This window comes from Vanacampus margaritifer, chromosome 8 (genome assembly GCF_051991255.1).
Source record: "Vanacampus margaritifer isolate UIUO_Vmar chromosome 8, RoL_Vmar_1.0, whole genome shotgun sequence".
Taxonomy (NCBI): domain Eukaryota; kingdom Metazoa; phylum Chordata; class Actinopteri; order Syngnathiformes; family Syngnathidae; genus Vanacampus; species Vanacampus margaritifer.
This window is the reverse complement of record NC_135439.1, coordinates 13,394,377-13,416,486: the sequence shown is the minus strand read 5'-3', so window position 1 is coordinate 13,416,486 and position 22,110 is coordinate 13,394,377. Positions and strand designations below refer to the sequence as shown.

The 22,110-nt window shown below is 39.6% G+C and overlaps 1 protein-coding gene across 5 annotated transcripts in view; it reads left to right on the top strand.

Annotated features, from left to right (window-relative positions):
* The window catches only part of LOC144056723 (low-density lipoprotein receptor-related protein 1-like), a 123,033-nt gene that overhangs the window by 48,952 nt on the left and 51,971 nt on the right, over positions 1-22,110 (top strand). For all 5 annotated transcript variants that reach the window (XR_013295099.1, XM_077573741.1, XM_077573744.1 and 2 more), the window contains exons 7-22: positions 3,677-3,839; positions 5,179-5,401; positions 9,376-9,565; positions 9,660-9,803; positions 11,069-11,305; positions 11,385-11,565; positions 13,620-13,842; positions 14,539-14,728; positions 14,813-14,938; positions 15,633-15,773; positions 15,941-16,066; positions 16,137-16,253; positions 17,941-18,021; positions 18,856-19,023; positions 21,023-21,205; positions 21,277-21,474. Coding sequence is in view for 4 of the 5 variants with exons in the window: in XM_077573741.1 (XP_077429867.1) it covers positions 3,677-3,839; positions 5,179-5,401; positions 9,376-9,565; positions 9,660-9,803; positions 11,069-11,305; positions 11,385-11,565; positions 13,620-13,842; positions 14,539-14,728; positions 14,813-14,938; positions 15,633-15,773; positions 15,941-16,066; positions 16,137-16,253; positions 17,941-18,021; positions 18,856-19,023; positions 21,023-21,205; positions 21,277-21,474 (2,691 nt within the window). In the remaining variant the exon portion in view is untranslated. The remainder of the gene's footprint in view (positions 1-3,676; positions 3,840-5,178; positions 5,402-9,375; positions 9,566-9,659; positions 9,804-11,068; positions 11,306-11,384; positions 11,566-13,619; positions 13,843-14,538; positions 14,729-14,812; positions 14,939-15,632; positions 15,774-15,940; positions 16,067-16,136; positions 16,254-17,940; positions 18,022-18,855; positions 19,024-21,022; positions 21,206-21,276; positions 21,475-22,110) is intronic.

Genomic DNA, 22,110 nt, shown 5'->3' with positions numbered 1-22,110 from the left:
TATTATTTTTTAAATTCTCAATAAATCAATAAATTTCATTTTCTATGGAAAATTAAGTGTGGTTTGGGGTAATAAAAAAGGAAAAATCCCAAAATTGGGGGAATTTTTTTTTAAAAATAGAAATTAAAAGAAAAATAAATCTGAGAATATGCGAGTCCGTGACTGCCGAAATGCAAGGGAGTTGCAGCTGTAGCTTTACGTTGCAATATTACCATTTACCACTAGATGGCAGATATGGCTCAGTTGCACTTCATATACTGCCCTATACTACAACGTAAATAGGCCTAATTTTTCTTATTTTATTTTATTACATTCATTTATTTATTGCCGATTTAGAATGTTATGCAGGAGAAAAATACCTCAATATTAAAACATTTTAATTAGTTGATCTTTGTGGCGAAAAATATGCACAAAATGAGTTGCACTGAGTATTGGTTTGCTGTTCAACAGTTATGTGCTGTCCTTGAATGGTTATATGAAAAGTGAAATATATTAAGAAAAATGTATGATTTAAAAAATGACATTTTAAGGGCACATATTTTGCATGCATGCACATATTTGTCCACATTTTAAGTGACATTCAAGTGTGTGGTCCTACGTGGCCCCGCCAGGAGCACGGATAAAAAAAATCGTGGCCCCCTGCAGCATTAAAGTTGCCCGTCCCTGAAGTTATATAATATTAATTCATGGTTCATTTGCGTTTATTTTAGTGTAAGTCTAACCTATAAAACCAAAACATTTATGCACAGTATGATATTTATTGTTATACAGATTAATTTATTGCTTATTTTTGTTTTAAAAAAAAATACATGGAGAGAGGACCTTTAATCGCATATTAAATCACAATTGCTAGATTAATTTTCAAAATCGTTTTTCGCCCTATTTTGCATTCATGCTAATGCTTGGTCATGCTGGCCTTTGCGCAGTGTTGGCACATTACAGCTGTTGGAATAGCAAGGCTCCATTGTTCAGCCATCATGTTGCATCAGCCACATGCAAAACAGGGACCTATTGATAATGTGGAGAAACGATGGTATGTCGGAGCCCTGCACGGGTCCATTTTTTTTCCCAAGTTCCCAAACAAAACTGACCTCTCAGCCCTCATTCAGGTAAATAGCAATTCATAAAACCACAAACTGATAAAAAAAAATCCATGCTCACAATAAACCATCTCAAACCAAAGGTTTTGCTTTCGAATGAATCAGAAACATTAAACTTGTCAATTGTTTCCCTCTATCTGTGCTCCCGCAAGTGTCATCATATTTCCTCTGCAATCATCAAATATGTGCCTATCTTGAAGCTGTCAAAAGAAAAAATCCCTTTGGCACTTTTGCAAGCAAGCAGAGCCATTCACAATGTTAATATGCCTGGCTCTTATCACACTCAACTTATCCCAAACATCAGATTTCATCTTCAATGACAAGTTATCCAAAAGCTCATATTCCCCTCTAGCTAATTTAGCTTTAATAGTATTCATTATGAGAGGGCTCAAGGGCTGACTTGCACAGTAGAAGTAATTGTGCTATAATAAGAATGATTTATTTGATGATTATTCCTTACTCTTCTTTTTTTTTTTTTAATATAATGAAAAACGAATATATTTTTGTTTCGATCTACTTCCCTCGCACACTTGGATCATTTTCACCTATGCCAAGAGCAAGAAGTATTGCTGATAAATGTTTGTTGGCTTTAATCATGATTTAAAAAGTACACACCATCAATTTCCATGATACTTTCTGAAGAGTGGCGCAAGTGCTGAGCAGGAAGCCATTACATTTTTGCGTGGATGGGAAATTTTTCTCTTTTAGCTGTTTGAATCTTAATGCAACTGTACCCCTCAAACCAGAATATGAAAGTTTTTTCCAGTCTGTTCAGTTTAAAAGGGAAGTCAACCCAAAAATTGGGTTGAAAAACAGGTTGTACGCGCCCCCGCTAGTCTAAACACGGCATTCTGATTATTTTTGCGTTTGTGGAATATGAGTTTCTTAAATGCACAAGTACTATTAGTGTGAGTTGTAAACCCTTATCCATCGCATATGCATATACATAAAAAATAAAGCCCTGTATTTTATAACTAATTAATATATTCTTGTAACACTATATTTTTTAACCTCTTTTTGTACACAGCAAGTGATTCGCACATTTTCAATTCTGTTTTTAAGAGAAACACACATTTGCTTTATGTTTGTTTTTATCCTAATTTTTTTTTTAAGTCACTTGTGTGCCGTAACCCATAACAACAACCCTCTCGATTTCAAACAGCTTCTGAATTATGTGGCAAACTTGGTTATTAAATAATTCACTGACAATAGTTGCCTTGTTTTCATCGGAATGCATGCTACTGATTTCACAGACTTGCATTTTCCCATAATGTGGTCAGCAAGGTTAATGAAAACTAACTAACTAACTAACTAACTAACTAACTAACTAACTAACTAACTAACTAACTAACTATTTAAAATTGAAACATTTTAGTTAACAAAATCAAATGAAATTCACCCCCCCCCCCTTCCTACCCGGAAATTAACTGAAAATACATCATATGTTTATTAAACTTATAACAAAATTATAGTGAAAATGTCCTTTGTTTCTGTCTTTGTCAATTAATATCGTACGTAAACTTTCAGGGTTCATTTTTAACGTATTTATTTTGATATTTAAAGGAAGGTCAGTCATTTGAGAATTGTAGTTCACACTATACTTAGTGATTTTTTTTTAAAATCTTTCACTCTACAAATACTCCATATATTTAAAAATAAAAATAAACTAAAACTAAATCTAATACAAATTTAACTCAATAATTCAGTCTTAAAAAAAACTATCAAAAAATAATTTAGTAACTGAATAAAAAATAAAATAAAAGTCAATAGCCATAATGAAAAATCCAAAACTATTACAACAGTGGCGGTCCGACAAAAATTGTTGAGGTTGTCTTTTTTTTTTTAACTCCAGTTTTTGCGAACAGTTCAAGCTTGGTAAAGAGGTGTTATAAACTTTAGAAATAACATAAGCAATGCTTGTCACTGGTCACATTTAACTAGAACAAATATATTGCAAAGAGAACACAGTAAGAAAAACGACATCATCCTGGAAAGCGTTTGGCTTGAGATGCTGTTTGGGGGAGGGAAGGAAGGAAGAAGGAAGTAATCAAGGATGGTTTTATATAGTCGTCATTTTTTTGTGGACTGTTTTTCACCCACACCCTCCCCATGTGGGGAACCGACCTTCACCACATTCCGAGTAGTGTGCATGGAGGTTTAGTCTTACTCGCTTTCCTTGACACACTCTAACTTTGTCTGCCCTTTAATGTCTCAATAAAGTTCAGACGTAGCATTTAATTCATCGTAAGCGACGCGTCCTGCCTGATTGGCCTCGAAACCGACATTTGCCGGCTTGATGCCATCGCTTGTCGACTCATTTGTCAGTCGTGCAGACCTCCCCTCTGAAAACATGGACCGCTTGTGTTTATAGTACATAACTGCTCAACAATTTGATGGCCCATTTCATTGACTTCAACCTATGATCATGACCTCTTAAGTATTTACAACAACATCACATGTTGAACTTCTTCACAAGTCCACAGGAATTTAAGGACTAAAAATAAGTTTGACTTTTCCTTGCACCTCCTCCCTCCCACCTCCTCTAATCCAGTTTTTTTTTCTTTCTTTCCATGCAGATGTGGAGCAGATGGCCATCGACTGGCTCACCGGAAACTTCTACTTTGTGGATGACGTGGACGACAGGATCTTCGTGTGCGACAAAGATGGGCAGACATGTGTCACCCTTTTGGACCAGGAGCTCTATAACCCCAAAGGCATCGCGCTGGACCCCACCATGGGGTCAGTGTGTTCATAAACCCACTTGGAACATTCCCATGATACACACTAAAGTCAATGTCACACATCTGTGTTAAAACTGTGCAAGGGCATTTGGAGGGTTTGGAAATTAAACTGAGCGCAGATGTTGTGAGACACAATTAGTAGCTTTTCTAATGTAAAGCTTCTTTTATGACAATGCATTTGCAAGTCTTCAAGCTTTTTAATAGGAAAGGTCTTCGTCATATAACACAACACCCCCCCCCCCCCCGATATGCTTAGTTAATGCCGTACTTTCTACTCTTTATTGTTTTACATTCATGGCCTAGATTTGTTTTTCATATTTACTGTAATTATGACTTTACAATGATAGGCATACAAATTTGGCACCGTAGAAAGGTAAACAGAGTACTCGCTGTATATGACGGATTTATTATCCAATCCAATCCACTTTATTTCTATAGCGTTTCAAAAGTGCTGCAGATTGAGATCCGTACACTATCATACACATAAAATAAAATAAAAATGGAAAATTGTCAATAAAATACTAAGACACAATAAGAAAAAAAAAATACAAATACATGAAAAAATAAAATAAAAAAAGTACAAAATAAAATAATCCAATTATCTAATGCTAATGCTAAAATTAGCTAAGCTATTAGAGAATGTGTTTGGCTCTAGACCAAAATAAGATTCCCTTTGTTAAATGCGGCAAGCAATAAAATCACTGCTCTAAGAATGAAAACATTATAAACTTTTTTTTTTCAGGCTAATGCTAAGCTAAATCTCAGCCAGTTAAACCAATGACAATATAATTCCATCACTAGTGATCAAACAAACACAATTCCTCACAATATGATTGCAGTTGGCAGAAACCAACAGAAAAATGTTGATTTTTTTTTCTCTTGAAAAAAAAAATACTTTGTATACTGTATTGATTTTCTTTGTTCGTTGAGAGAATATTAAGTCCAATGTGATGGAAATGAAAGCAGACCTGTATTGTATTGTATTGTATATTCTTGTATTTAGTGGCCGGATACATTTTGACTGACTGATTTTAGTTAACTTTCAATTTCTAATGCGCTGTCTAATACATTTGTAAAACAAGCAATCTGCAACGTAGGAAACAAAACAATCTTTTTCTTGGCCTGGCTAGGGAGAATTCATTGGGCACAAAACTGCCACCTCACTTACAGTATTGACGCAAATTAATTATCATTCAATATCATTCTAAATCACTCCATATTATTCCACATGCTGCAATGTTTTTTCTTCAGCCTTTAAGTCTTTCACACACAATTTCTCCAGAAATCGCAAATGTCTAGTAATGTTACCAATCGGATTTGCCCATTTCTCTCCTCAGAAAGGTGTTTTTCACAGACTACGGTCAGATCCCCAAGGTGGAGCGATGCGACATGGACGGCCAGAACCGGACCAAGCTTGTGGACAGCAAAATTGTCTTCCCCCATGGCATCACGCTGGATCTGGTCAGCAGGCTGGTGTACTGGGCCGATGCCTATCTGGACTACATCGAGGTGGTGGACTATGAAGGGAAGAACCGGCACACCATCATTCAAGGCCTGCTGGTAAGAGCACCGAACACAGTGATCACCTCGACATGTCTGCCGTCTGCCTGGTGAGGAATGGACGCAGAAAAGATGGAGGGCATTGGCTTTTTCATTGGAGCGGCTGATTAATCGCGTCTAATATCAAGGTGGTTAATGTTCCGTGCGGGTTGCCTCTGAAAGCCGTTACCATGACGTTTACTGTGATCTGTGGCAAGTAATGGCTTTCATTTATAGTCAGTAAGCCTCAGGGCGCAGACATGCACACACAAACACAAGCACCATGCTGTGGTGTGTGCGTGCGCGCACCCATTCTTGGCAGTGTCCTTGAGTCACATAATGTTAGACGCATGATAACATAAGAGTGGACGATTATCTTAAAATTAAACTCAACTAAAATATAGAGTGTAGAGGGTAGTGATAGGAGGAAATCAAAAAAATTCCTACTCGGAAATTTATTAGGCTAACCACAACAATCTGGACTGACTATTTAACTTATGTTTATGCCACACTTAATTGGTAGAATTTTCTGATTTGTCGTAGCGTTTAGTAAGTTCTAAATGAAGTAGATAAATAAAGTATTTCATATTAATTCACGTTTCTTTTGCCTTTATTTTTAGCGCAATTGTCACAGGAGAAATAGAGTGTCTTTATATACAAAAATACAAAGTAGCAGAAAGCAGGGCTGAATTCAGAGAGAGAAACCTCGGCTAAGGAACCTCGACGTACTGACAAAAGTGGCAATGCACATTTCTAAAAGACAGAATAAAGGCCTATATGATCAAATAAGAGTGACTAGACAAACTATGAGTGACTAATGTAGGAGCATAGCAACTGCATAAGTAACTGACAACAATATCACTTGATCATCATAAGAAACATAGTACGGCTAATACATCATTATCATCATGAGGGACATAGTAACTGCATAAACAACTGACCGCAGTATTACATCAGCATAAGTGACATGGAAACTGCATGAATAGACAAACTAAGGCTAATGCATCATCATCCATTACCATCATAAGGGACACACTTTGTGGTAACTGCATAAGTAACTAACAAGAATATCACATTATCATCATAAAGGACATAGTAACGGCATAAAGACTAGACAAACTAAGAATGGCTAATACATCAGCATCATCATACGTCATCATCATAAGTGACAGAGTAAAAGCATAAGACTCGACAAACAAAGAATGGCTAATGGATCCTCATCATCATCCATTATCATCATAAGTGACATAGTAACTGTATAAGTAGACAATCTAAGAGTGACTAATGCATTATCGTCATCCATTAGCATCATAATGGATATACTTTGTAGTAACTGCATAACTGGCAAGAATAGATCTATCATCATAAGGGACATAGTAACTACATAGGACTAGACAAACTAAGGGTGGCTAAAACATCATCATTGTGCATTATTATAATGTGTCACATATTATCATTAATAGAAAAAAATACAATTATTATAAACAGTGCACTCAATTTTTCCTTAATTGCATCAGAACACTGCAGCACGGTGCCCTAGTGGTTAGCACATCCGCCTCACAGTTCTTGGCTCTGTCCTTCCTGTGATGACTTTGCATATTCTCTGTGTGTGTGAGTTCTTTCCAGGCACTTCAGCTCAATCGCTATTGATTTTAAGACACCATTAATCAATAATAAGAATAAGGGCGGAAAATATTAGCATATTAACATTGAAGTTGAATTAATACTATGTTTATAGTGTTATAAAAGCAGCAATAGTTTATGTGTCCAGCCTGTGTATTTTAAAGCTAGTCTAGTTCTCTAAGTCTGCTCTCCACAGAGGGTAATTTGGGATGAATAGAGGTAGAAAAAGTGGTGCCCTTAAAATAATGGCGCTGCAGTTTCTGTGTCACCATAGCAGCGCCATGTCTTTCAGCCTGTCGAAAAACCATAAGTCGTCTCTGTGTGTTTGGCCGCATCATTGATTCACCATTTAAGATGTGAAAATTCTTCTCTTATTGTTACATTCCTGCCTTGGAAGACGAGTTGTCCATCATTTCTGTCCTGTTAGAGCAGCAAAAACTTTCATTTGTTGCTCCCAACTTAAAGACAGTTTGAGTTGCTGCATCACATGGTTGTGCTCAGCGGGTTACCATAGCAACAGTTACCTCTGCCACATGCTCCTATTTAAGGAGACTATAAATGTGTGCATGAAGGACGCACAGTAGTTTTGTGATGTTTTTGTGGTCTTTTCTCTGTAAAGTGCTGTTTTTAAAAGTAGCCGCACTTACAGTAAGTGTCTGGCAGATTGTTAAATCGCATGTACTGGACGAGCCTGTAAGAACATCAAATGGAAGAGAAGTGAAAAACGTTTGTAATATTTTGTCCCATTCAGTCAACTAAATAAGGTCAGCAAATGATTCAAATGTGTTCTCAGTATAATCCAGTGCAGATGTAATATATACCACTGACTGTTTGTGAAACAATAGCAGTCAAATTCTTTCCCTCTGACAATGCCATTCAAATGGTTGGGGAATTTAACTAAGCAACATTTTCAAGATGGGGACTTCATGTGAGAAAGAAATATTGACATTCTTTTTCTTAGTAAGTCAGTGTCCCATTACTGTTGAGCTATTTTTGGAACAGACCCATAGACTGCTCATGTTGTCCTTGGGGCTAACTAGTACCCGCTGGCACCATGGTTTTTCTTTTTCTTTTTTTTTTAGGACAGTGCACATCAATCTACATAATAATAAGGCATCTGTGTATGCTCTCATCTTCAAAGGTTACACCTCTCGCCTGTGTGCAACTGCTCACCCCATCCCCTCTCTGCTCAGCTGAGAAGGAGAGGGGGGGAAAACAAGTCCTCTTGGCTTTTTTTTGTGTGTGATTTCCTGCAAGCAGCCAACCATATGGCATCCGGACTTTGCCTGTTTTGGAGTTTCGTTGATGGACAGTTTTAGTGGTAATTGAAATCTTGATTTATTTAAAATCATGGTGAGCCCATGCCTAGTTTGGATTTAACATTATTGACCATTGGTCAAGCATTTTTTTTTGTCATCTACATATACCCTGCCTCTCTCCCAAGGTGAACTGGGCTAAACTTTTGCACGCCATCGACCCTAATAAAGAAAAGCGGTATAGAAAATGAATGAATGGATTTGTCTTCAACTCTGAATGTTGTCTCCTGCCTGTTTAGATCACTCATGTCAATCTCAGACAGGTTTGATAATTAGTTTGTCAGATGAGCCTAAATGAAGGAAAATTACGAAAGGAAGTTGTTCCACATCATTAAGCAAGTTCATAATTGGGTGGAAGGATCTTTCCGCTGATGAAAAGTGACAAATCGTCCAATGTCTTACGAAAGCAAAACACTGGACATTTCAAGAGATATATCATGCTGTTAAATCATTTGTGTATGACTCAGAAAGCAAATGGGTTCTATGAGATAAAGGCATATTAAGGAAAGATTCTGACAGGCAAATGCATTATGCAACAGAGCAGCCGTGAAAAAGCCACTGATGAGCAGCTTCTGCTGTCCCTGGAGTCCAAAGAACCTCTTGAAGCAGGATCCTCCAAATGCTCGCATTGATGCATAAAGATGTATGTCGGCCACCCCGAACAAATCTCACAAGGAGAAACATTTGCAGGAGGCTCAGAAATCCAGATTCATTTAGAAAAAACTTTTAGGCTGTCTTGGGTTTTTGTTGCAGGCTAATTTACTGTGAGCATTTGACGTCTACTTCTTCTTGGCATCGTATTGTTATGTGTTAGCATTTAGCTAGCAGCAAAATTATGGAATTGGTCTCACGTACACAAGTGTCATTCTATTTGTTTGATGTTTAGTTTTAGCATTAACTTGAATCATAATTTTTTAAAGTTTTGTTAACCCAGCTACTAGTGTATGTATTATGATGCACAAAAATATATTTTTAAACGAAAACATTTTAGCATAAATATAACTTTGAGTTTTCATATGGAGAAGCAACACATTCTGTCTTTATTTCTTCTCCAAGATCGAGCATCTGTACGGGCTGACTGTGTTTGAAAACTACCTGTATGCCACCAACTCGGACAACGCCAACATGCAACCCAAGACCAGCGTGATACGGATCAATCGATTCAACAGCCCAGACTACCAAGTGGTGACGCGCGTGGATAAGGGAGGCGCGCTGCATGTCTACCATCAGAGACGCCAACCACCTGGTACACACACACACACACACACACACCACCTTTTGTCACGTACAACTTCATGTGTGCGTAAACAGCGGCTTTGGATGTTTTCACTCCTGTGCAGTCCGAAGCCACGCGTGTGAAGTGGACCAGTTCGGGAAAGCGGGAGGATGCTCGGACATCTGCCTGCTGGGAAACGGACACAAGACCCGCACGTGCCGGTGTCGCTCCGGATTCAGCCTGGGAAGCGATGGCAAGTCTTGCAAAAGTAAGTGGAAACGAGAAGTAGAATGTATTGAAGTGGAGGTCAACCCTTTACATCGGTATGCTTTATGCGCCCCCCCGCTATTCCAAGCACGACATTCTGATTAATATCGCGTTTGTGAAACATGAATTAAGCCGCAAAATCCAACCTGTTTTTAGCCATCACAGAAGCGGCCATTTTGTCACTTGCTGTCGACTTAATTGAAATGACATCACAGTTTCCCACGACTCAGTTAACAGCCAATCACGGCTCACTTGTAATCTGACTCTGGTCATGTGACATTCACAAGCTGAGCCGTGATTGGTCATCAGCTGAGCCCTGAGCAACGGTCATTTTAAGTCGTCAGCAAGTGACAAAATGGCCGCCCCCTGAGATGGGTGGTATTTGCTGCTTAATTCATTTTCTACAAACACAATATTAATCAGAATGCCATGTTTAGACTAGAGGGGCTGGATAGAACATATTGTAAAGAAACATTTTGGGTAAACTCGCCCTTTAAATGGCGTGTGAAGGAAAAGAATGTTATTATTGATGATGCACAGAACCTAACTTCAAGTTTCTGAGATACTAAGTGTGACATTAGCTCTGATCTTTAAGGTATTGAAAATTGAAACTGAAGGGTAATGGTTTGACTCCAGCTATGGACAAAAAAGTAAAATGTCAACTAGTAGTTCAAGAGATGCTTCCGGACTGCTGTCCTCGCACAAGAGGTTCAGCACTACATGCTACACTACACAACACATGCTTTAGTGATTAAATAAAACATTACAACATTTACAAGGATGTGTATGAAGTAGCATAGGTCAAGTATAAGGTACATTTTTAACAAATCCTCACACTTTCAGCGATTATTGACCAATATGGAGCAAAAACCTGATGGATCTGGAAGTTTATTCAATTCAAAATGTTTGAGGTAGCTGCTTTTCGTTCAATTGTCCTCACTGAGCAAAAGTCTCTGCTAAGAAACTTTGAAAGAAAGAACTGATGGTCAGATTGTGTTCTTTTAAAGATTCTAATTTATATACCTATTCATTTATTTCCTGAAGTCAGACAGCCTGTAAATACGTTCCAAATGGTCTTTCTGAAGAGTCTATCAAACGCTACATAAAGCTTCCTCAGGAGACACAATTGAAGGCCACTTGCTATTCACTTTTGATTAAACACAAAAAAACCAGACCTGAGTTAGTATCTCATTTGCTCATTTGTTCTAACAAGATGTGTGCAAATGATTTCCGCCTAAGTGCTGCTGTTCATTCCTTTTGCTTCAGAGCCTGAGCATGAGCTCTTCCTAGTCTATGGTAAGGGTCGGCCGGGTGTCATCAGAGGCATGGACATGAATGCCAGGGTTCCAGATGAATACATGATCCCGATTGAGAATCTGATGAAGCCCAGAGCTCTGGATTTTCACGCTGAGAGCGAGTTCATTTACTTCGCCGACGCCACCAGCTATATTATCGGACGGCAGAAGATCGATGGGACTGAGCGGGACACCATTCTGAAAGAAGGTGGGTCATGACACCGTGAAGAAAAACAAAGTCCCACAATCAGCACAAAACCTAATTGTGTGTTGTTGTTTTTTTTCAGGCATCCACACGGTGGAGGGCATCGCTGTGGACTGGATGGCAGACAACTTGTACTGGACAGATGACGGGCCCAAAAAAACCATCAGCGTGGCTCGGCTGGAGAAAGCCTCCCAAACTCGCAAGACTCTCATTGAAGATAAAATGACTCACCCTCGTGCAATCGTGGTGGACCCTCTCCATGGGTATGTGAGATGGGAGTCGTAGAAACAGAAAAGTAACTTACTGTAGCTACACCCCCCCCCCAAAAAAAAAAAATTATTGAGCCAAAATTAAAGAAACTCAAATGTACAAATACTAACATTGTCATATAAAGCACTATAAAAAATGGTTTGTATTGGAATATCTCTACGTTGAAATATGTTAATCCCAAACCATTGCTAAATTGGCAAAACATCCTGCCACAAAGTTTGAGAATGACAGCTTTAGGTGATGAAGATATAAAACGTAGAACTCGCGCTAGCTCCACCATCAATGCTGCTTTTTGTGCGTGCTTATTGGTGGTCATGGAAAGCACTTTGAGTGATAATGATGGGCCATTATCTCATTCATCTGCTCGCTTCCAATCATCTTCCATCATCTTTTGTTTTCTCTAATAATTACTACAAGGCTGCTCACAGATCTCCACCAAGGTTGAAGTTAATTTGAATCAGTGTACAGCTTCATAGACAAGTTTTCCGCATTACTCATTGAGAAATTGTAGATAATGTTACAAAAATGTGCTCTCAATATTAGTAATTATGGAAAATGGTTGCACAACTTTTATCAGTTTTCTTCTCATCTTTTCGTCAGTTTTGGCAGTATGATGTCCAGTTCTTGGTAGTGGTAATGTGTTCCATGATATATTCAAAGCCTTGGAAATACCCACTACAACATACAAGATTTATTTGGGGTTAATCTAAAAATGTTTTAAATATTGACAGATGTGTCCCAAGTCCCAATTAAGTCATTTACTCCCAGCCAGAATATTGTGTTCTACTATAAAAACATAGAACCTACCAAAAGAAAGATTAGAGTCTCTTCTTTCATCAGGAAAAAAAACATGTATTTCTATATCTGTTTCCGTTTTTCAGCAATTAGCATTAGAATATAGCTAAGTTTCATCATTATTCACAAATCTGTTTAAAACAGAGGGGGAAAGAGTTTTTTGCAACATGGCCCTGGTTGATCTCTTATACTCTGTTGCCACCTGCTGGCTATTTTTGTAAAAACTACCATTGCTTCAAGCATTCTCTTCAGTTCAGAGGTTACATCAAAGCCTTCTGTATGCTCTCGCATAAAAAATGTCTTTGGGAGCATGGTAATATTTAAAATGAAACATATTTACACTTTTTGGGGAGCAAATGAGTTAACATGAACGTGATTGGTTAATTCGGAAAACAGAGCTACATCCCCCAGTTATAAGGGTGTGCACACTTGTGCAACCACATTATCTAGGTACCCGCCCTAATATATATATATTTCATTTGAGAGTACATACTGTAAATGCTGCAAAAAAGTTTTGAAATGATTGATCTTAGTCAAACCTATTTTGGATAGGGGTGTTTAGACTTTTTATAGCTGTTGTATCTCTCTCCAATGAATTAGTAACATGCGGGTCTGTCTCTCACGCTGTCATACCGAGCATAATCTGCCAGTGTATGGATGAGTCCTATTATCTTGACCTCCCGGGCTCTCTTGAGAAATACGCGCTTGAAAACACACATGCACACGCACGTGCACACAGACACATGCAGACAGACACGCATTGACGCGCAGGCGCGCACGCGCTCGCTGGTTTGCTGCCGTGATGTGTGTTGACGGCGCTACCCATGGGAAAGGCACTAGCCCGCACTAATGCCTGAAATCCATCAGGCTGCGGGAGAAAAGGCAGGAAGAAGAGACATTTGCAGAAGGAAGGGAAATTAAGACAGATGGGGAAAGGAAATACATCATATGAGCAAAAGTATTGAGACAGACCTTTCGATCAATGAATCGCTCAGAAGCTCGGCTAAAACTTTATCCTCGCTTTGAATTTGGATTCAAATTTTCTGTTTTAGCATGAATTTGCCCTTGAAGGCTCCTTCTTTGGCTGTGTTTTCTGTGCAAAAATAAAATACTAAGGATGAAAAATCCCACAGATACAATGCAAAATCTGGTAGAATGTCTTCCCAGAAGACTATAATCTGCAGCGTAAGGACTATATTTTTTTTCAACCATCTACATGAGGGGTCACCAAACTATTCTCCTCTGTCTACAGGTGGATGTACTGGACAGACTGGGAGGAGGATCCCAAGGAGAGCAAACGTGGAAAAATTGAACGCGCTTGGATGGACGGCTCCAACAGGAACGTTTTCCTCACCAGCAAAACGGTGCTGTGGCCGAACGGCCTGAGCCTGGACATCCCACAGGGAATCCTGTACTGGGTGGACGCCTACTACGACCGCATCGAGATGGTCTACCTCAACACCTCAGAACGCAAGGTCAGAACTGGACACTATCACTGTTATTGAAGCGCTTTAGCCTAGCTTAGCTTTAGTACTAACAGTGTTTTTTTTCTCTGTTAGTGACCTTATAAGGACGTAACCGTGAAGAAGTGGCACATTTTAGTGACATGTATAGTTTATCATTCATATTGGTGTTTGTTTTTAGCCATTTTAAAGTGGAAGTCAACCTTAAACATTTTTTGACAGGGGGCAGCCATTTTGCCACTTCTTTTTAGTCGACAGCAAGTGGCAAAATGGCTGCCCCTTGAGATGGATAAAAAAGGCTAGATTTTGCTGCTTAACTCATATTCCACTTACGCAGTATTAACCAGAATACCATGTTTAGACTAGTGAGGCTGCATATAGAACATATTATTGTCAAAAAAAAAACGTTTTTGGGTTGACTTCCTCTTTAAGTACAAACAGTTTGGTTTATTGTGATACTTGCACATACTTTAAAGATATTTTAAAATGTGAACTCTACCCAAATGTCTTCATTTGTTTTTATGAAGTGGCTACAAATCAAAGAGGGAGCCTTTTGTTCTCAGGTGTTTTAATGGTTGTTCGTTATTAGGCCCCAAAATGTTAACAGCCTCGATTTCTAGCATCATTAGCTGGAAACAGGCAGACGTTAGAGGAAAGGTCATTGCTGTCACATTTAATCATCTCTCCACTTTTTTCCTCACATGGTAGACGGTGTACGAGGGTCAGGAGCTGAACCACGCTTTTGGTCTCTGCCACTATAAGCACTTTTTGTTCTGGAACGAGTATCGGAGTGGCAGCATTTACAAGTTGGACACCACCACGAGCACTGCCACCCTGCTGCGCAATGAAAGGCCGCCCATTTTTGAAATACGCATGTTTGATGCTCAGCAACAGCAAGGTAGACTGTCTCGCATGCAAGCCGGTTCTGGTATTTGTTGTCTCTGGTCTCAGTAAGTACGTTCTTCATGTTTGTGATCTTTAGGTTCTAATGCTTGTCGTGTGCATAACGGAGGTTGCACCAGTCTCTGCTTGGCCATACCAGGAGGCAGGCAGTGTGCCTGTGCAGAAGACCAAATACTCGATTCCACTGACAACACCAGCTGCAAAGGCAAGTATCAACTCTTTGCAATTACTTTATGCCAGGGATGGGCATGCGGCCTGCCACCACACTCTGCGTGGCCCTTGATTAATAAAAAAATGAATAAAAATCTTTTAAAAATATATATATATTTAAAATTCTTTGAGTGGCCCTTGGTTATTTAAAAAAAAAAAAGTTTTTATTTTAATTAATTAATTAATTAAAAAATTATTAATTAATCAAGGGCGGCTCAGAGAAAATTATTTTTTAACACTTCCTCCCAAAAATCTTTAAATAACGCTGATAAACATTCAATATCTTTTTCCACGAGAAACGGGGAGAAATTGGGGAAATTGTTCCAGAAAATCCTAAATATTAAAACAAAAATTTGAGGGGAAAAAAATCCCCGAATATGCAAATCTGCAAGTACCAAAACTGTGTATATGCAGGGGTCGACTGTAGCTTTAAGTTGTAATATCACCAATCACCACTAGATGGATGGCTTATACTATACTGCCCTATACCATAATGTGAGTAGGCCTAATACATTTTTTGTGGATTTGGAATATGAAATAAATGATAATATATGAATATAATAAATAAAATAAAATAATAAAATATGGACACACATTGTACCTCTGCATTGTGCATACCTCTACTTTTACCAGTCTACTTTTGTACATTTTCTTTGTTCCCCCCCAATGATTCTTTTCGCCATCCGCAGCCAACCCGTCTTACGTGCCGCCACCTCAATGTCAGCCCGGAGAGTTTGCTTGTAAGAATAATCGCTGCATCCAGGAGCGCTGGAAGTGCGATGGCGACAACGACTGCCTGGACAACAGTGATGAGGCTCCCGAGCTGTGCCGTGAGTTAGCACGCACAGACACATACCGTACACCTCAGAGGGTCATTGCTTCCGATTTATGACACTGATCTAAGTTAGTGTACAACTTCCTCTCTGCTTCCTCTCCCCTTGAAACTAATTTGCATATCTCCAGCCCACCTCTCATTTGTTTCTTTTCTCTTATCCAGACCAGCACACTTGCCCCACCGACAGGTTTAAGTGCCAGAACAACCGCTGCATTCCCCTGCGCTGGTTGTGTGACGGCGACAATGACTGTGGCAACGATGAGGACGAATCCAACACCACCTGTTCAGGTAGTCAGACGAATGAGAATCCGGCAGATTCGCGCTCACCTTTTTGCTCACTCGTTGTGTTGCCTTTCAGCTCGCACATGCCCGCCCAATCAGTACTCGTGTGCCAGCGGGCGCTGCATCCCCATCTCCTGGACGTGCGACCTGGATGACGATTGCGGGGATCGGTCCGATGAGCCTGCCTCTTGCGGTGGGTCAATCTGTTACCAGCTGCCCCGTGTTTAAGGTGGTATGGGGGTCAAAGGTGACACGAAAATAGGATGGCTTCACAGGTAGTATGAAATACATTACACAGGCGGAACGCTGGCTGCATGGAAGGAGAACGGAACGTTTGCTTTTTTTGCTGACATCGGCAATTATCTTAATGCAGGAAGTGGCGATATTTGTGTCATTTGTGTCCCAATTCTTTTTGCAAGGCGCAGGTGAATACACACTTTCTTTTAAAGAAAAAAAATCACAATGGTCACTGAAATAACTTGAAAGGATGAGGCTGGGGTGTTCTAGTATTGACAAGCCACAAAGCCTCTGAGAAAATCTCCGCTGGATAGATAAGATAAATTGGAGGTTTTTGGGAAAGGAACACTCTACCTTTTGTGACACATGGAGGGAACGAGCTGATGTTATATGGGCGCTTTGTTGCATCCGGAACAGAGTGTCTTGTATCAATGCATTCTGAAGCGAAATGTGCTGCCCATTGTCGGAAAGCTTGATCCCAGTCGCAGGTTTTCCATCCTCTAACAGGTGTCAAGGTCCGAGGGCTAGATTCGGCCCGCCACATCATTTTATGTGGCCCACTAAGGCAAATAATGTTGTGCAATGTTGACTTCCCTTTCTTCACTTTTAAAAAACATTTATATATTGCAAGCATCTCCCTTTTAAAATTATTATTTTCTTTCTGATTTCAGAACTAATTATCCATCAAGTTGTCGTGTAAACAGTATGTAATAATATGAAGCAAGTATACATTGTATGAGTTCACAGTCATGACGACCCTCCGACGGAAAACATATTTACGATGTGGCCCACAAAAAATAATAATTTGACACCCCTGCTTTAAAGGATGAATTCCAACAATTTCCTCTACATTTTTATATTCAAGCACTATTGTTATGTATCTGCTCAGCAAATTCTGTAAATTTTACTCTAAACAGAGTGAACTTTACACTTGGAAGAGAGTAAAATATTCAGAGTAATTTTTACTCAAAGTACTTTAATAAATTTTGTAATTTGCCAATCCCATTAAAAATATTAAAGATTTTTTGCAAAGTAAATTTTGCAGAAAGAGATTTTGACTAAATTTGTACGAAAGAGGATTAGGGCCAGTGAAGAGAAACTAAAGTTGGCAGGATTCTCACTTTATTCTCAGAATTCTCACTTAAAAAGTCAGAATTCTGAGTTAAAAGTCAGAACATCTGACTTTAATGTGAGAATTCTGACTTTAAAGGATCTTTGTGCAGTTTGTCACTTTTTTACTCGCGACTGCCACCTCTGGCCCAAAGCGTAACTGCAACATCTGGGTCGTTGATGATGCGCGTGCGTGGAGTACGTGCACAATTTTTTTTTCTCTCTTCCAAATGTAAATTTTACTCTGTTTAGAGTGGGACCAAATAGACTCTGTTTAGAATGAAATTGACTCTACAGAATTGACTGTGTGGATGGTCAATTAATTAGGACTCGCAGTCAAGGCCAAATCCCAAACTACAGGGTGCCCAGATGGCACTGGAAATGTACATTCATTAAAAAAAAAAAACGTAAATATTCAACACACACACAGTAACATGGCGTTAATCCAGTTTTGCTCACAGTTTGATATTTCTACTTTTAAAAAAATCCATTATCAGTATGCAAAATGATCTTATCTCTTTTTGTGTGCACAGCCTACCCCACGTGTTTCCCCCTCACCCAATTTACCTGCAACAATGGACGTTGCATCAACATTAACTGGCGCTGTGATAATGGTGAGTGTCACTCCCGGATTTTACTCTCTCTCTCTCTCTCTCGCAGTGTGTCTGCCATTTCCATGTTTGAGCAACCAGCCTCCTTCTGGCACGTGTCCTCTTTCGTGTCACCATGCAGATTTGTGTGTTTTCTTTCCTACCTAGTCCTGTGCTATTCGCCCATTCTGGTGTCTTCCGTTGGTTCTGTCTTTCAGAAAAGGATTGCGCTGACGGCTCTGATGAATTGCGTTGTCCAAACCTGGCCGGTTAGTGCATAGATCAACATGCACCGCGGCAGCCAACACGCTTGCCCAGCTGGTAGATTAGCCCGGCAGGCTAACAAACCATTAAAGGCTTGCTTGGCTTTAAACATGGCCTCGCGCTGCTGCTGCTGCTGCTGCACGAAGGTTCAGGGTTAAATTAGATCTAAAATCCAATTGGATATTTTAGAATGACAGGTCAAATGATCAAAAGAAGCGTCTCGGCAGAATTCATTTTCGACGCCCTCACGCCTATCAAGTTAGATTCTGTCGCGATAAATGTGCTAAAGGACAGGTTTGAATGGTGCAAAAACTGCTTATCGTGCTCCGCTGCCAAGCTCAATGTATCAACGCTGGGTACATACATTCCCCTCATGGTGCATGGTCTGATCTATGCAGTTTCAGTCATTATTAAAACTCTCATCATTCATATTTTGTTAGACGCAATCTGTTTACTGTGTGTGAACAAAAAGCACTTTCTTGACAGTTCGTAGATTTAAATATTCAAAGCCCTCTCCTACAAAGGGTTTCCTATCTGGCAGTGGACGCCTCCGACATTTGTAACAAGTAGCGTGACAGTGAATTTTCCTTTCAGATAATGACTGCGGGGACAACAGCGACGAAGCGGGCTGCAGTCATTCGTGTTCCAGCGCTCAGTTCAAGTGCAACAGCGGCCGATGCATCCCGGATTATTGGACTTGCGACGGCGATAATGACTGCGGGGACTACAGCGATGAAACCCACGCAAACTGCACAAATCAGGGTCAGTATCGGTTTCGACACAAGACCCTTGAGGGTGTTGACTATTGATGGCCGCAAATTAGGATAATGGGATGAAGAATTATGCAATGAAATTACCGCACGTTGTTGTCTGATTTACCAAGGATGAAGTGGCTTTATCATTTCTTCATGTGAAGGCTTATTGGCTCCAGATTAATTACCAAGCAAAACAACAAGTGAATCTAGAGAGATAAGCTATTATTATTTCTCAGCCCGCTTATTGGTTTTTGAAGTGTAAAATCTCGTCCAATCGATTGCTCTTATGTCACCTACAGCTAAGGAGAATATTTACATTTAGGGATGTTCGATCACACTTTTTTTTTTTAGACCAATACTAGTGCTAGTACTTAACTCTTGAGTAGTCACCAATACTGATACCAATTACAAATACCACTAATACTTTAAAATAAAATTTCCCCACAAAAAATGACAGATACACTCTAAAAACAGTTGGGTCAAAAGTAACCCAATTATGGATCAAAAATGGATCGATCCACTTTATGGGTCAATTTGACCCAACTTTATGGGTTGTTTTATACAAAATGACCCAATTTTTTTGACCCAAGTAAAGGATCTAAGCAATATTTATGAGTTGTTTTACACTAAAAGACCCATTTCTTGACTCAAAGTTGGGTCAAATAGACCTAAGTAGCGGATCGGTCCATTTTTGTCCCATAATCGGGTCATTTTTGACCCAACTGTTTTTAGAGTGTAATTTCAAAAAAAAAAAAAAAAATATATATATATATATATATATATATATATATATATATATATATATATATATATATATATATATATATATATATTATATATATATCTCTCACTAAAATCGCATTAAATTAATGGCAATTTTCTATTCTTCTCATTTCCAATATCCGGGTATCGGGCTGATACCTAGGTATCGGAGGATGGTGCATTCAGCAACGTTACAGCCCTTAATTCAATTACTTTCTTTGGTATTTTGGTTTAGCATCTCACATCATTCCAACACAATTTCAGAGGTTCTAGTTAGACTGTTTCAACTTTTACATTTTTGTAATAAGGTATTGTTAAATTTAGCAGAGCTAGGCATTTCCGTTAATCGGCACTTCCTGTCGATGACGACGACAGGAAGTGCCGTTTGAAGCAGGTTGACGTCTGAATCGGGATGAGTACAGAGGGTCCCTCTATTTCCGGGTGTTTTTGCGAGGCTTTGCATCATAAAGCATTCGCCGAATATGCGGAAGCACTCTGAAAATTTGTTTAGTAAATCCTTAACATTTTTTTAATGTCCTGCTTCTTGTTTAGTTCAAATTAGTTTAGTTTCATTAAACCAAGAAAACAAGCTTATCTAAATAACTGTTAGCTAAATTAGAGTCTGACCCTGAACAAAGTAGATGCTTCGAGGAATGTCTAAATGAAGTCTTTGCTGCCTGCGAAGAGTGGCGCTTTTTTTTTTTAAATGTCTATCAGTAAAAGCTGTAGCCTTGGGCAATGACTGCACTTCATAGCAGCATTCATCACGGCAAGCAGCCGTGAATACCAACGTACACGTCCTGATAAGCGCTGCCATTTTCACATGCTGCACATGGAATGGGTTTAATTGGCGTTAAAATACTGGCAAACCAAATTGCTGTTTGTTTGGAACGTTTGTGTAGTTGTGAGGGGGCGGCTGCTTCTGTTTTTGTTTTTTTTCTGACTCTTGGCTAAGTCTATTTGGTACAAACCAGATTTTATATTTACATGTTAGGCAGGAGATTTAACAGGTCCTTGGATCGGTCCCTGGCGGAAAATACAAACTGCAGACAAGCAACCAATTGGCTTCCTAATAAAATCCCTATTATATAAACATGCCGCCTTATCACTTCTACAAAATAAGCCATTTAATGATTAAACAAGGGGCGTCTGGTGTTGGATAAACAGCTTGTTTATCTGAGCTGCCGGCTGTCGGTGTGAATGAGATGAACACGTGAGATGAGTGATAGCGCCTTTCCCTGCAGCCACTCGTCCGCCCGGAGGCTGCCACACGGACGAGTTCCAATGTCGCATGGACGGCCTGTGCATTCCCCTGCGTTGGCGCTGCGACGGGGATACCGACTGCGTGGACCTGAGCGACGAGAAGAACTGCGAGGGCGTCACGCACATGTGTGACCCGGCAGTCAAATTCGGCTGCAGGGACTCCGGTGAGGAGTCTGCCGTTTGCCGCGGATGAATTGATGGGGATTTTGAAGTGACGCAATCTTGTCTTTTGTAGCTCGGTGCATCAGCAAAGCCTGGATGTGCGACGGAGACAGCGACTGCGAGGACAATTCGGACGAAGAAAATTGCGAGGCGCTGGTGTGTAAACTGTCCCACCACGTGTGCGCCAATGACTCCACCATCTGCCTGCCTGCTGAGAAACTTTGCGATGGCACGGAACACTGTCCAGATGGCTCCGATGAGAAGCTCTGTGGTAAGCACCAACAGAACAAACCATTTGTTTTTTGTGCCGGAAACATGAAAACAAGGGAAACCCAAATCTTTGTACCCCCCAAGAGGTGTCAAGTAATTGCATTCCACTGGTTGAACATTGCAGAACATGGTCACAGCTCACATTCATATTTTGTATGTTAGCAACAGTACGAGAACTCTCAACGTTTTCCAAATACAAAGATTTTATTTTTTTTTACTGCTGTACAGTTCCCAAAAATGTGAAGCTAGAAAATAATAACAAGAATGAGCAGCAACAAAATCCACTTGTTTTTCTCCATCTCATGGCGGCGGCCATCTTGCTGTGGACTGAAAATGTCATCACAATTGTTCAGGGCTCAAGTAACAACCAATAACAGCTCAGCCTCTGAAAACAGGTGAGCCATGATTGGTCATTAATTACCGAGCCCTGACAGCATGTGGCAAAATGGCCCCTGAGATGGAAAAAAAACAGGTGGATTTTACCGCTTAACCGTATAAACCGATGATATACATGAGAGAAAAGTCTGATTCTTTGTAAATAATTGGTCCTTTTGAACAAACACTTTTTTTTTTTTACGTCAACTTCCACATATACCTTTTGATTTGTGTCATATTTGTTACATCCAGTCACAATGCT